At 54.9% G+C, this 14,077-nt stretch overlaps 5 protein-coding genes across 5 annotated transcripts; 2 read left to right on the forward strand and 3 right to left on the reverse strand.

Moving 5' to 3' along the window:
* Window positions 1-206: 206 nt before the first annotated feature.
* Window positions 207-1,415, forward strand: J4E93_007130 (uncharacterized protein; the record flags this gene model as incomplete). The annotated part of the gene is made up of 1 exon (XM_049345040.1): window positions 207-1,415. The coding sequence occupies one exon, from the start codon at window positions 207-209 to the stop codon at window positions 1,413-1,415; it is 1,209 nt and encodes a 402-aa protein (XP_049197965.1).
* Window positions 1,416-1,811: 396 nt separating this feature from the next.
* J4E93_007131 (uncharacterized protein) lies at window positions 1,812-6,876 on the reverse strand (the record flags this gene model as incomplete). The annotated part of the gene is made up of 3 exons (XM_049345041.1): window positions 1,812-6,493; window positions 6,541-6,787; window positions 6,835-6,876. 3 exons carry the CDS (start codon window positions 6,874-6,876, stop codon window positions 1,812-1,814), a joined length of 4,971 nt encoding a protein of 1,656 aa, XP_049197966.1.
* A 544-nt stretch (window positions 6,877-7,420) lies between these two features.
* On the forward strand, window positions 7,421-9,657 carry J4E93_007132 (uncharacterized protein; the record flags this gene model as incomplete). The annotated part of the gene is made up of 2 exons (XM_049345042.1): window positions 7,421-7,708; window positions 7,762-9,657. 2 exons carry the CDS (start codon window positions 7,421-7,423, stop codon window positions 9,655-9,657), a joined length of 2,184 nt encoding a protein of 727 aa, XP_049197967.1.
* A 695-nt stretch (window positions 9,658-10,352) lies between these two features.
* Window positions 10,353-11,157, reverse strand: J4E93_007133 (uncharacterized protein; the record flags this gene model as incomplete). The annotated part of the gene is made up of 3 exons (XM_049345043.1): window positions 10,353-10,511; window positions 10,763-10,889; window positions 11,039-11,157. 3 exons carry the CDS (start codon window positions 11,155-11,157, stop codon window positions 10,353-10,355), a joined length of 405 nt encoding a protein of 134 aa, XP_049197968.1.
* Window positions 11,158-11,631: 474 nt separating this feature from the next.
* On the reverse strand, window positions 11,632-13,377 carry J4E93_007134 (uncharacterized protein; the record flags this gene model as incomplete). Its single annotated transcript, XM_049345044.1, has 1 exon — window positions 11,632-13,377. The coding sequence occupies one exon, from the start codon at window positions 13,375-13,377 to the stop codon at window positions 11,632-11,634; it is 1,746 nt and encodes a 581-aa protein (XP_049197969.1).
* Window positions 13,378-14,077: the final 700 nt, after the last annotated feature.

A 14,077-nucleotide genomic window follows, 5' to 3' on the forward strand; every position in this document is an offset into this window, starting at 1 on the left:
TTTAACCAAGACTATTCGCACATATGGATAAGATATAAAGAGAGCAGGGATACGTTGACGAGAAGAAACAATTTTTGACATGGTTGTGATCTTTTCACAGAGGCCTCACACCAATCCATCGCCCTCTCAAAAGACATAAAACCCAGCCCCACCAACACTCTATCTAAATCCCCAAAAGGAACTGGAGTCAACAGACCTACCAAAAGATGGGCAAATCCTCAAAAGACAAACGAGACGCCTACTACCGCCTCGCAAAAGAAGAAGGCTGGCGCGCCCGCTCCGCCTACAAACTCCTCCAACTAGACGAAGAATTCAACCTCTTCGAAGGCGTAACGCGCGTCGTAGACCTCTGCGCCGCACCAGGAAGTTGGAGTCAGGTTCTCTCGCGTGTGCTGATAAAGGGGGAGAAGTTTGGGAGAGCGGGATGGCAGGATAAGCAGAAGAATATGCGGGATTATGTTTTGGGCGGTGGTGGGGAGAAGGAGGAGGTGAAGGAAGAGGGGAAGGAAGAGGGGGGTGTAGAAGGAGAAGTTGAAAAGAAGGCAGAGGAGACACCAAAACTCACACCGCGGGAAGGCGTCCGCATCGTAGCCATCGACCTGCAACCCATGTCCCCCCTCGACGGCGTAACAACCATGCGCGCAGACATAACCCACCCCTCCACCATCCCCCTCATGCTCAAAGCCCTCGACCCAGACACCTACTCCCCCTCCTCCCCCCTCAACTCCTCCCCCGTCGACCTCGTAATCTCCGACGGCGCCCCCGACGTAACCGGCCTGCACGACCTCGACATCTACGTGCAATCGCAACTCCTCTGGGCGGCCCTCAACCTCGCCCTCTGCGTTCTCAAACCCGGCGGCAAGTTCGTAGCCAAGATCTTCAGAGGCAAAGACGTAGATCTGCTGTTTGCGCAGCTGAAAATCGTGTTTGAGCGTGTGAGAGTGGCGAAGCCGAGGAGTAGTCGGGCGAGTAGTATAGAGGCGTTTGTGGTTTGTGAGGGGTTTTGTCCGCCCGAGGGGTTTATGCCGAGTTTGGAGAGGCCGTTGGGGGCGGGGACGGTGTTGCCCGAGCCTGTGAGGGAGGAGCCGGTGTCTTCAGATGCGAAGAAACCGGAAAAGAAGGTTACGTCAAGGGTTAGGGAGGATGGTGCGATTGAGATAGATCTGGGGGATGAGACGGACGATGAGGATGATATCGAGGAGGGTGGTCGGCGGTGGATAGCCCCGTTTCTGGCTTGTGGCGATCTTTCGGCGTATGATGCGGATGCGACGTATCATTTGCCAAAGGATAGGGTTAGTCTGGATCCTGTACAGCCGCCTACTGCGCCGCCGTATAAGAGGGCGTTGGAGATGCGGAAGTTGGCTGGGGGAGCGTATGGCAAGACAAAAGGAAGGGCAGAGAAAGCAGCATCATAGTATAGGCTAGATACCCTTTTCGAGATTATCAAACAACAGGGTGATACTTCAGCTCATGGTCCAGTAGGAGGGAGGAAGACGATCCCTTCGCGAACACGGATTCCAGCAGTAGGTAGAAGCGAAAGAAGACATGGGGCAAAGAACGTGGGTGTTTTAGTACTTTCGAAGACTACGATGATAAACCGGATTTGAAATGATTATGACTACATTAAATTAAACCAAATCGGCATGATGCTAAAACGTGACAACATTGCGAAACAAAATATGACGGATAACATCGTCCCTTCATAGACGATAGACAATACACATCCCAGAAAACCAAGAAACGCCATATATCAACCACAATGTTCCAAAATCCTTCCTAAACACCTTGAAGAAAACACTTCCCAAAAACCGTTAAACCGCCCCACCAATCCTCCCCAACCCCTCAACCCCCCTCTTAGCAGCAACAACATGCCAAGGCACCGCCCCATTCCTCGTCCCGCGCATCCCCCTCAACTTCGCCAAAACGCCCAACGCCCTAAACTGCCCCAGCACCTCCTTCAACAACCCCTCAGCCGTCGTCCTCGTCTGCGGCGTAGGCGTCCACATAAGACTCGTTGTACTCCTTTGAGCAGAATCCTGACCCGGCCCCGGACTCTGCGGCGTACCCGGATTACTAGCGTAAGGATTAGGCAAGCCAGCACCACCTGGGCTGGGTAGGTCGGAGGAGGCGGAACTACTACCACTGCTGGTGCTGGTGCTACTGGAAGAGGGTGGGAAGGGGGAGGAGGCAGCGCGGGTAGAGCCTACGGCGCCGATCCAGAGGAAGTTTACGGCTATGACGATGGGACCGGGTTCTGGGTCGGGGATGGGGTGCGAGGTGCTGTTGGTTGTTTGGTGGGTTTCGCCGCGTTTGACGAGGAGGCCCGAGATGAGGGCGGGGCTGAATTGCGTTGTGGAGTGGGTGTTGTGGAGGCGGTGGGCGAGGATTACGCCCCAGGTTTCGTCTGTCACGTCGACTAACCTGGCTTCTGGATCTGCTGTTGGGTCCGTGGCGGAGGGGTCGGCTGAGGGTGTTGCAGCGGGTGTTAGACCTGGTCCTGGATCGGAGGGGGAGACTCCTGCTTGGGACGTGGAGTCTAAAGGGCTTGCACCGCCGCCGGTGGTTGTGCTTGGAGCAGCCATGGTGGGTATGAACTTGTACGGTGGATCTGCATCTACTGCTGTGAGTAATGTGACGAACACATTGATCTGTGTCGGACACGAAATGAGGTAGACCCATGTCTCCAGTTCCTCCCTTTCCAGGACTCCGGCTTTGGCAATGCAAACGCGCCAGTTGACTCGTCGTGATTGTAAGATCTCGATAGTCGTTTGCCAAATCTCTTTTGCGACTTCCCTGAACACACGTGTGCCTAGATGGTACGAGACAACGGCTTGAGACTTGCCGCAGCTGTCGGTCCAAGCAGCTGTCACCCATGTGCCATCGAGACTGATCGCGTACGCAAGATGCATATAGGTATTTTCTCGAAGCAGGTCCTGCGCTGGCTCGGGGATAAGCTTGAAGGGTATGTTTCGTGGAAGCGTCTCCTCGAGATGGAAAGCAGGTGCCGCATATATGCTGAGAGATGTTTTGTCGCTATTAGGTGCACTCGGCGGGCATCGATCGTAGACCTCTCGTGCAAGGCTGAAGTAAGTAGCGGGATCCAGGATGACAGGGGCGTCAAACGAAGCGATGTACTTGATAGGTATGACCTGAAGCACCAGATCCGGCTTCTGGGGCTGATCTGGACGTCCTGGTGTTCCTTGACCGTAAGCTTGAAATAGCGCCCAGAAGGCCGAGCACAGTTCCCAGAGCGCAGACGGACCACCGAAAGGATCAATCATGTAAATGACGAATGCATCGATCTTTGAATCCTGTTGCTCCCGTATCTTTGCATGCTGTATGGCGAGAAGCTTTCCGAGCTGGACGCAGGTCTCTCTGAGGAGCTTGAATGTCTCTGACGGTGTGATGGACGAGCTGGCCCTCACAGGCACAAGACCCCCTTCAAACTCGACGACGGTCTCGACGCGAGAGTGTGAACCGAGCTTGCAGCTGTCGTAAGCAAGCTGAAGGTTGAGCAGGAAATTCTCAAGGCATGGTCGTAGAGCATCGCTATGAGGGTATACGCAGAATGTAACGACATTCTTGGGAGGACTGATGGGTGATAATCCCAAGGGCTCCCAGAACGCTACTGCTGGTGGAAGCAAATCCCAATGCGTCTCCGCACGGCGTACCCTCAAGAAGGGTGCGTTGATCTGGTACATGTGACTCCCGGTAACTGCCGGGCCATCACTCTTGCGTGCAGGTGGCCTCTGCTGCGCTTTTGCCAGGGCAGCATAGTCCTGGAAGACCTCGTGCACGCCTGCAAGTGTAGGTAGGTCACAATCCTCGGCCGCTGGGAAGAGCTCCTTGATGACAGCCTGCCAGCGCGTCTCTGTCATCTCATCACTTCCGGGTTCCTTTTCGAAAGGTACATCCTCTCCCAACAGATCCAGAGTTGTAGACACAATCTGGTCTGTTACAATCTGCGTAATTGAGATGCTGTCCTTAGCACTCAAAGGCTTCTCTTCTGATACTTCGTAACTCATCTCAGGCTGAGAGGTGGGAGTGTCGGGCATTTGCGCTGGGGTTGTCTGTAGGGTAGGTAGACTGTAGCGCGCGCCAGCTAAGTGTCGTTCCACTGGAGACGGGAAATGAACCAAAGACCAATCCCATAAGCTTGGCTCGAAATTGTTCAGGTTTGACTCATCAAGTTGAAGACCGTGTAAATCTTGCCAATCGCCTCCCATCGAGTCCGCGAACGACGTCACCGAGAGCGGCGTGGCGTTGCCCTCGCTCTGTAACTTCCTCTTCGCAGGCATGACTAGTCCGCCTATGGTAGCTGTGGGCGTCGCTTCTACTTCCTCATCTTCTCCAGAGTCTTCATCGGATTCGTCTGACGTCTCACTGGAGTCTGAGTCTTCGCTAGCTGCTCGAGCCAGAGATGCTATTTCTGGTATCTGATGCGTAGACGCGGCCCCTACAGTGATACGAAGCTTCGAAAGTAGAGGTATGTCTCTCAGACTTTTTGTTTGGGTGACGGTGGCCCCAGCACCAGGACTAGGGCTGGAGAGACTGTTACGACCATTTTCAATAGAGTGATGCGTACTGAATCGTCCATCCTGATACTTTGCGTCAGACATGCTCATCTTGCGACTGAAAGCCACTGGGCTGAAGTGTGTGTCGTGTGGGGTATCCATGGGTTGATTCGATCGAGTACGGGATGCCTTCTTGTTCGGAGGAGATGGCTGTAGTGCCTTGGTAACAGCGGTCGGGCTTAGTGGTGGGGTTGGCTCCTTGGAGAATGACACTTTCGCTCTAGGCGTTGGTACAGCAATTTTCTCATCCGACGGGTCATGGCTTTCGTTTGGGGGCACTTCCGCGGCCATGGGCTGTTTGCCTTTGTCTTCTTTCTTCATGTCCACGGGAGGCTCAGAAGCCGTGTCCAACGCACTTTCGAGTGCAGCGAAGGGGTCGGATGTGTCTTCTTCGGTCTTGGGTTCGACAGCGACTTGAGACTCGAGTTTTTGTTGTGTGTTGGAAGGTGCTACACTTGTATCCGGCAGCTGAGGTGCGTCCATCATGTCAATGTCATTATCGTCAGGTCCATCGAAGAAGTCGAAATCCGTGTCGTTGATGCGATCCCCTCCATATCCATCTTCGTCTATGTCGTCGCCAAAGAGATCATCGTTTCCACCGGAGTTGTTGAAGTTGTCTGGCGCAGGTGCGACGGGTGAAGTCAAAGGCATTTGTTGATCTTCCATCTTGGTGTCGTCTTGTGGAGCGGAGAGATTGATGGCAGGGTTGTTGCCTCCGGGTGCCAGGATGACGTTAGAGACCGTGCCAGACACGCTCGGTGTGTCGCTATGGGAGACTGCAGTTCCGGGAACAACCCCATCCGGGGGTGTGGGGTAGACACCACCTGCAGGATGCAGGTCCCCATAGGCACCACGAGCGTTTACAGGTGATGACGCGATCAGGTTCTGTTGTTCATCCTTAAGACGGGCAGCGTCCTCTTCAGCCTTCTTCGCTTTGCGTCTCGCTTCCAGAATCTTGTCACGATCTGGCTTCCCTAGGAACCACTCTTGTGCGGCATCAAGTGGGTCCTTGAAGCCCATTGATTCTGGCGTTTCGTACCATCTCAGCATACTGTGGCCTCCAGCTGCCGGCTCCGCAGACGTCACCTCGTGCTCTTCTGTGCCGTGAAAGAAGCACAGTGCTCTGGGCCAGAGGACGTCTCGATCCTGACCTGCTAGAGCCGGGCTCGAAATTAGAGGATTGTTAACTGAGGTCATGCGTATTCTAACCCATGCGCTTTTCTTGTCAAGGTCAGGCAAAGTGAAGCCCTTCCAGCCCAGCCAACGCTTGACACTCGACTTCCAGTTCTCAATGCTTTGCTCTAAGGTGGTGAGTCTAGTGCGTTTCCTATGACGGAGGCTTATCTCTTCTACGAGGGAGTCTAGTGGATCTTCGAGGCTCGTTATTGTGGCAAGCAGGCCATTCGGAGCCACTCGGATGCATCTACCAACAAGAGACTGCTCTCCAGCTTGCGTGGACACGTCGGCGACGCAACGAATATCAGTCTTTTGGTCAGTGAAAGTCGACACGAGGAGCGTGCCCGAGCTGGCCCAATGTACATTGATGCTTGTTATGCGATGTACGCAGTCTGGTGGTTCAAACTCATCTTCCTCATCGTCTATCTGCTTGTAGGCCTTGGAAACAAACGTGCGGAAGTTCAAGGCAGTCACATTGCAATCTTTGACGATGTTGAACGAGATGAGAGCAATGACGGATGATGTGAAAAGCTCATAGACTGTGAAGCAATCGGGCGGCGCAGGGGCATCAGATGCCGTGGCCTGGCTGTTGCCCTGTGACGATCTCGCGCTGCCAGCAGGCAGGCCCCTTTGTGGTGCGGTTGCCGATGGGGAATTGTTCGAAGCCGCGGTGGTGTTGGGGTTGCCCGGGCGCATGGGAGGCCGCGCTAGATCGATGGCTTTGGTGCATCCTGTCTGCTCGCCTAGCACGTGTCAGTCGTAATTTCGGGAAGGTGCGAGAGCGACATACTGTGCAGGCGATAGCCGTCGAGCTCTGGGAGGTCGACGCTCGGCTCTATCTTATCGACGGCCGTGGGCTTGAACAGCCATAGCCACGGTCGCGATGCATCCTGCGCAACAAGGTGCAGTTCCTGTCGCAGCTCGGCTTCGACTGCGCGTATGTCGTCGGAAACATTCCAGTCTCGCGTGCTCGAGGAGGTGGGGGTGGTGGTGCGGGTGATTGAGAAGGCGTGATATGCGACAGCCTCAAAGTCTCCCTGTATATTGTCAGCGTGCCATCGCGTACAAAGAGGCTCCGACGTACTATAGCTTGCGCATTCGTAGTACAGGTTTTGAGAAATTCCATTAGAGAGATGGCTCCTTGTTAAGGGACATTCAGGTGGTATGCGCGGCGTATTTTCACTCCCAAGACTGCGCTGTACACTTTTTCCATCAACTCCGCTGCGGTCCGCCCAGCGCGTCACGCGCGACAGTGTCTATCAAAGCGATGGAGGAGTGGTGTGGGCGGGGCGTCGAGGGTCGAGGGTCAGTGTATCGGCATGATCTAGACGCGTAGGAGAAGTGATCATGGCTCCGAACACGGGGAGAGAGCCGGATGCAGCGTTCGGCGCCTCCCGATTGCAACGACGTGGTACAGGGCGGGCAGTACAAGCACTTGAGGGACAGAGCGACTGGACCCGGCAGCGAAAAAGCATGTGCATGCGATGTCAGCTACGCGGAAGAGGCAGCCCAGTCGACGGCGGCTGGCTCGCGGTCGCTAGCCCACACATCCATGTCGCCCGGGTGCACGCCCGGAGTTGCGCTTAGTACTAACGGCTCCACTCTTTTTTCATCGCGAACTTCCAAACGTTCTCTGCCGCCGCTCTGTCGCATTACCTCACCACGCCACCATGAAGATTTCCTCGGGCGCCGTTCCGGTATACACCATCAGTGGCAGCGAGGCGCGCCCGCTGCCCGAGTGGCTTATCCGGAAAAGAAAGCGCAGTCTGAAGAACGACCCCGAATTCGCCAACCGCGTCGACCTGCTGCAAGATTTCGAGTTTGAGGAAGCCAGCCAGTGTGTGCGTGTGAGCGAGGATGGCGACTGGGTCATGAGCACGGGCACTTACAAGCCCCAAATACACGTCCACTACCTTCCCCATTTGTCGCTGTCGTTTGCAAGACACACCAACACTCTTGTACGCTCTTTCCGTTCTTATTATCCACCCGCAAGATATACTGACTTCCGCAGAACCAAACCTTCCACCTCCTCTCTTCCGACGCCAAAAAGAGCGTACATCTCCAGCAAGATCGATGTATAGAATTCCACACCGGTGGAGGCCTCCACTATGCGAGTCGCATACCACGTTACGGTCGCGATCTTATCTACGACCGGAGATCAGCAGAGTGCCTGGTGCCCGCGGTCGGTGTCAACGCGGACGGCATGGGCGAGGCCTTCAGACTGAACCTTGAAGTCGGGCGCTTCATGAGGAGCTACGAGATTGACGTGGGTGGTGACGATGTGACGACAGTCGGCGGCGGCGCTCTCCAGGGTGGCATTGGTGCGGGCGCAGTGAACACTGGTGCTATCGCCGAACATTCGCATGGCCTCCTCGCCTTTGGTACCTCTATTGGCACAGTCGAGTACTGGGACTCACGATCAAGAAACAGAGTGGGCGTTCTGTCGGCGCCCCCAGATGCGTTTGAGGGAAAGTCGGAAATCACAGCGTTGACCTTCCCATCGTCAGGACTGGAAGTTGCCGTGGGAGACTCTAACGGCATTGTGCAGCTCTATGATCTTCGATCACCGAAACCACTTCTGCGAAAAGACCAAGGATACGGCTACCCGATAAAGAACATCATCTACCTCGACGGCGCGCAAACCGCCGAGCCCAAGATTCTGACCGCAGACAAGAGGGTTATCAAGATCTGGGATCCAAAGGACGGCACACCATGGACTTCCGTGGAACCATCAGTAGACCTCAACCACGTCGAATGGGTCCCAAAGACTGGCATGTTGCTGACAGCAAACGAGGGCAGGCAACAACACTCCTTCTTCATTCCACAGCTTGGTCCAGCGCCAAGATGGTGCTCCTTCCTCGACAACATTGTGGAAGAAATGGCCGAAGACCCCAACGACCCCAACGCTTTCGGCAAGGGCGCATCTGGAGATGTATACGACAACTTCAAGTTCCTGACACACGAGCAGCTGAAGCAGCTTTCCCTGGACCATCTCGTGGGAACCACAAGCCTACTCCGACCCTACATGCACGGATTCTTCGTCGCCCAGAAGCTGTACGAAGAAGCGCGCCTCATCTCAAACCCAGACCTCTGGCAAGAACAGCGCGCCAAGAGCATCGCCGAGAAGATCAGCAAAGAGCGCGAGTCGCGAATCCGCGGCAACAAAAAGGTGGCCGTCAAGGTCAACCGAAAGCTCGCAGAAAAGATGCTGGAAAAGCAAGAAGAGCAAGCGCGCCGACAAGCCAAGCGCGTCCTCAAACAAGGCGGCGACGACGACATGCTCGACGCCACCACCAGCACCGCGCCCGCCGTCTCCGAGCCCACCAAACCCGCCGACGGCGTCCTCAACGACCCTCGTTTTGCCAAAATGTTCGAAGACCCCGAATTCGAAATCGACGAGCAAACCCGCGAGTTCCAGCAGCTCAACCCCAGCACCAAGATCCCCAAGGGCCTTACCGCCGCCGAGCAAGAAGACCTCGAATCAAGAAAAGGCTCCTCCGACTCCGACTCTTCAGACGACGAAAAGGACGCCGTGCGTCCTGCGAAGAAACCACAACAGCAGAAGGAAAAACAAGACAACTCGCGTATTTCATCCAGTGCCTACCGCAAAGCGGGGCACCGCTCTCAACGCGCTGGCCCCGAAATGGTCGTCTCGTCATCAAACCAACGGAAATCGGGGTCGTCTGCGATGGCGAAGGACAAGACGTTTGGTTCGCGTGTTAGTAAGCTTAAGGATAGGAAACCGGCCAAGTCGGCGAGTAACACGACGGTGGTGGGTGAGCGCGAGATTACGTTTGCGCCGGAGAAGAAGCAGAGGAAGAGGCCCGAGCAGGAGGGGCAGAGGCATGATCGGAGGAAGGAGGGCGGGAGGAGGAATGCTAGTAACAATGTTTTTAGGAATATGTAGGGTTTGGGAAAGTGGATGGATTGGGTGGGAGGGATGGAGATGGATGGAGATGGAGATGGAGATGGAGACGTATACTTGGGAGTTGAATGATACCCTTATCAAAGTGTAAAATATGTGTTGAAGCTGTGATAGGAAGTGGTGATTTTGTTCATGGGCTCTCCTGTTTCTTACAAGGACATATAAAGTCGTTCCGTCTACAAGAAACTTTCTACCCAAGCTTACGGCTTTGACGATAAGACCTTCCTTTAAGAACCTCGAGGCCTCTGCCTCACATTGGCTTTGCAACGGAGATAAACCAAAAAACTTCAGTATCAATATCTGTTTTTACATCCATCTCTTACCTGCGCAATTGGGATCAGTGAGTGTGACCCTACACAGGCAAGCACTTGGAAGCGTGTAGAAGAAGGAAGAGTCCTGCATTGTTGCATTGTGGGCTGTCAGAGCATGCGTAGAGACCAGACTGAAGAAAGTCAAATCGATCTATTCCAATAGCTCGTCCGCGGCGTGATAAAGCCCAGACGCAACCTACGCCATATGAATATACTCCTCCATGTGCAAACTCCACATGGTACCGCCCCTACATGATATGCCAGCCCCGTTGTCTTGTCCAGGCGGGACTCTTCCTCCTCCGAATCAGAATCGAGACTCTAATCAAGGGTATGTCTGTGTTGTATGCTTTCTCTACGTGAACAGTCCTACTCAGAAGACTGCTTGTTCATCATGGTGTAGGCCGCGAATGCAAGCGCACCACCAAGCAAGATGATAGCGTAGAGACCGACACCGGTGGATGCGCCGTCGGTGGTGGTAGCGGTTGTACCGGGTTGCGCGTAGCTCTTGGGCTTTGGGTCGCCCTCCTATATCACTCGTTAGCATCGCTATTCTGTTTTGTGGATACGGAGAACGGGTTGTTTCGTTTCCGTGCATGGTGGGCGGAATCGTTCCGAAGAAGTTCCTTGACCCGAGGACCGGTAGCTGGGCGCGGGAGCTGGGGTCGCAGGCGGGAAACAGATGTGTGGTGTGTCGGGGGATGTTGTTTTGTGTGAAGGAAGGGAGGAAGTGGGAGTCGGGTTATATATGCGGAATTGAGGAGAGGAGAGTGCCGTACCTGACGCTTCAAGTTTCCAACAAGCAGCCCATCAAGAATCTCACGGGCCTCATCCGAGTGCCCAACATCCTCAAAGGCTTCTGTTGAGTCCTGGCCTCCAACATCGAGAAGAACCTCCTCACCACCTCTGTATACACATGTTAGCAACCGTTGCTGTGACCATTGACCCGACACATGTGAAGGCGGGGCTTTTCGCCATAACAAGTATGAGTATGCGAATGCTGCCGAGGTGCGGTGCATTGCGCGGCGGGCAGGTGCAGGAGCAGCGAAACGTACGGGTGCTCGTCTACGAAGCTCGATGCGTTGTAGACTTTGTCGTGGACGACGATGTATAGATCCTTCTTGGTGTTGTGCTCCGAGACGTCGGAGTAGGTGAATTCCTTGTCGGCAGACATTGTGGTGGTGGAAGAGGAAATTCGGGGTACGTGGTCTTAAGGCGGAGAAGAACCGAGTTGAGCGTGTGCTTGCGTGCGTCGAGGCGAGGAGAGGATTGGACGGGAGACGGTTGCGTTGACGTGGAAGTGTCAGATGGGAACAGCACGGCGGATAAGAAGTTGTGCACGCTCGTAGCGGGTTGATTAGCTAGCTTCTCGGTTTAGGCGTTGCGAAGCTCAAAGTCAAATTGCGGTCCCTCTATTGGCCGACCGCTCTCTCACCGACAAGACTTCCGAGCTCCGCCTGGATCGGGTAAGAAGACCCTGCCCCTCGTAAGCCCCACTACTACTCGACACCTGGGCATTCCTATCATACTGTATTGAGTAGCCAATTCCGTTGGCAATGGGAATAGTCGGATGGTTGTCAGAAAAATCGCTTGCTATGCTATAATGCTATGATGCTATCTACACCTGCTCCGCCTCCCTGATTCCCCATCACGACCCCAGGACCTTGATCTTCATCCACTCGCTCGTACCCACCCCAAGATTTAATCCGTTCAACGCCCACCATCTTCGCACGGCATCTCCCCGCGCTCCCTCAACACCATCCTCCAACGCTTCTTCGATATCACACGTCTTGTATTCCACTTTTAGGCCGCTGCGCTTCCACCATTCTAGCACGCCGGCATGGCCCATTTTGGTTGGTCCTACGAGAACCTGGTTGTCAAAGAGAATTTTCTCGCCGCGAAGGGTGCGCCAGTAGTCTAGGATATGTGTGTGGCCGTGAGTCGAGGCGATCTTAGCTATAGTGTCCTCATGCGAGAAGGGAATGCCGGATTCGACCCAGAAGTGGATTGCAGGTAGGCAACCTGACTGTGTTGCGTAGGTGATGGATTTGCCCACCTTGAGAGGTAAGTCGTCTTGACGGGGTCTGCTGGGTGCTTGTTCATCAATCGGTGAGGACGGCGCTGAAGGGGCAGTCCTATAGCGACTATGCTCCTTCCACCACTTCAGTACGTGAATGTGACCTTGAGAACTAGCTTGCTCAAGCGCGGCTTCTGTGTACTTAAGCGAAAGGCCAGAGTTGTACCACCATTCAAGGGCTTGAACCGAGTTGGTGCGGCTCGCATTGTCAATGGCTTCCGCAGAGTACTCCTTGGTAAGGAAGGTGGGCGACGTTCGCCAGTACTCGAGAATCTCCGTCTTGCCAAATACAGAGGCTTTGTGTGGTAGGAAGGTGTGCCCGAACGTGCCCCAGAAGAGCTCCTTGTGGAACTTTTCGAGATGCGCAAGAACGGGAACCATAGCAAAGCGCATGATGAGTTCGATGCATACGCGGGAAATGCGTGTGGGGTTCTCAGTGTCAAACACAGCCTTGATCTCTGAATAAGGGTAGGTAAGAAGCGCCCATTCTATCTTCTGCATCTGTGTCTTGGGCCCTTCATCGCTCGCCGATTGTCGCCACTCTTTCGGTACAGGCAGGTTCGTATGGACATTTAATGTAGTCGCCAACTCCCAATCCTTGGTGAATTCCAGGATTATGGACCAGAGCTCTGGCGGTAGCCGAGATCCTTTACTTCGCGTAGGTTTCAGTGTTGGGAGATGGGCAATAGGTAGTGCAATAGTGCGATCACCAACGGCCATCAAATCGATCTGGGTTTGTATAGATTCATTGAAAGCCTTGTGCCCTTCTACCCATGGGTGGTACTTGCGCCCGGAATGGTCAAAAGACCACAAGAACGGAGGGAGTACGCGGATCCAGTTCCACTTCCGCCGTATCTTGCTGATCTGCTTCCTCGACATGGGGTTCTCCCACATCAGCGTGGACATTCCCGGTATGAGCATTATCTTCTTCGACACATTCCAGCTGCGCAGAATCTTCAGGTGCAGGTTTGTTGTGAATCCATGGAGCATACGGGCGAGATTCTCGGCGTCAAGCGGTGCGAGGACGAGCAAGTCGGCCCATGAGCAGTACTCTGCCACGTTGGTCTCCTGATAGTCCGCATGTTGCCACTCGGGCGTCGTGTCGCTCTCGGGGTCATACGTGTACCAGACGGGCTCGAGCTGGGGCGGGACAGTCGTGTGCGTCGTGGTCGGGAAGTCCTTGCATGCGATGATCTTCAGAGAAACATGCTGGAGGCGATGCAGGCGCGCAACGATGGAGCAGCCAAAGCGGAAGGCCGAGGGGTCAGTGAGGGCGACGAGGACGTTTAGCGTTCGCGCGGGTGTTTGCGAGGACATTGAGGGGTGGCGTGTGGCAGTGTGTCGGTTGCGGTGAGTGCCTACAGACAACGATTCACCGTTACGTTAGACCGCGATTGGCCGCTGCCCCACCAGCGTTGCTGTCAGTAGCTGCCAAGCCACGACAGTGTCAGGCACGAAGGGTGCATGGACGTTTGGGGGGCATAAGCCATTGATGCCATACTGTCGCGAACGGTGGTGACGGCCGCATTCAAAGGCCCGACCTCGTTACATGTACGCGTCAAACATGAAGTAATTCCATGGTGCATCGTTGGTCCAGGAATTCGTCAGAGCTTGGCGTGTTGATCGTCGAAACATTTGCACGCCACGGGCCGGAGTGGACATGGATCACGTGAGATCGGCGCATCCTGCCCCCGGGGCTGTCTGCCGTGGGCACTCTGCAATATTCTGGGGACAGACAGTTCCGCGGACCGGCGACGCAGCGTACCACTCTTGCTGCGAGCGTGTCTGGAGCCCTCTGAGCCCTCTGACAGCTGTCATGGACATGTTTGTGAGACCCGGGTGTCATTATCCGACGCCTCTGTGGTGGTGAGGGCAATAAACAAGCAGATGACTGTCGCAATGATGCGCCGCGTCTCACCAAACACACTGCACGTTCGGCGTCAAGCCACCATCTCACCGATGACGTAGCCCTCTTCCGCCCCAATTCCCGCGCGCGAGTGGGTCCGAGGCCGCTGAT

The sequence above is a fragment of the Alternaria ventricosa genome, assembly GCF_023758065.1.
Source record: "Alternaria ventricosa strain BMP 2768 chromosome Unknown scaffold_12, whole genome shotgun sequence".
Classification (NCBI taxonomy): domain Eukaryota; kingdom Fungi; phylum Ascomycota; class Dothideomycetes; order Pleosporales; family Pleosporaceae; genus Alternaria; species Alternaria ventricosa.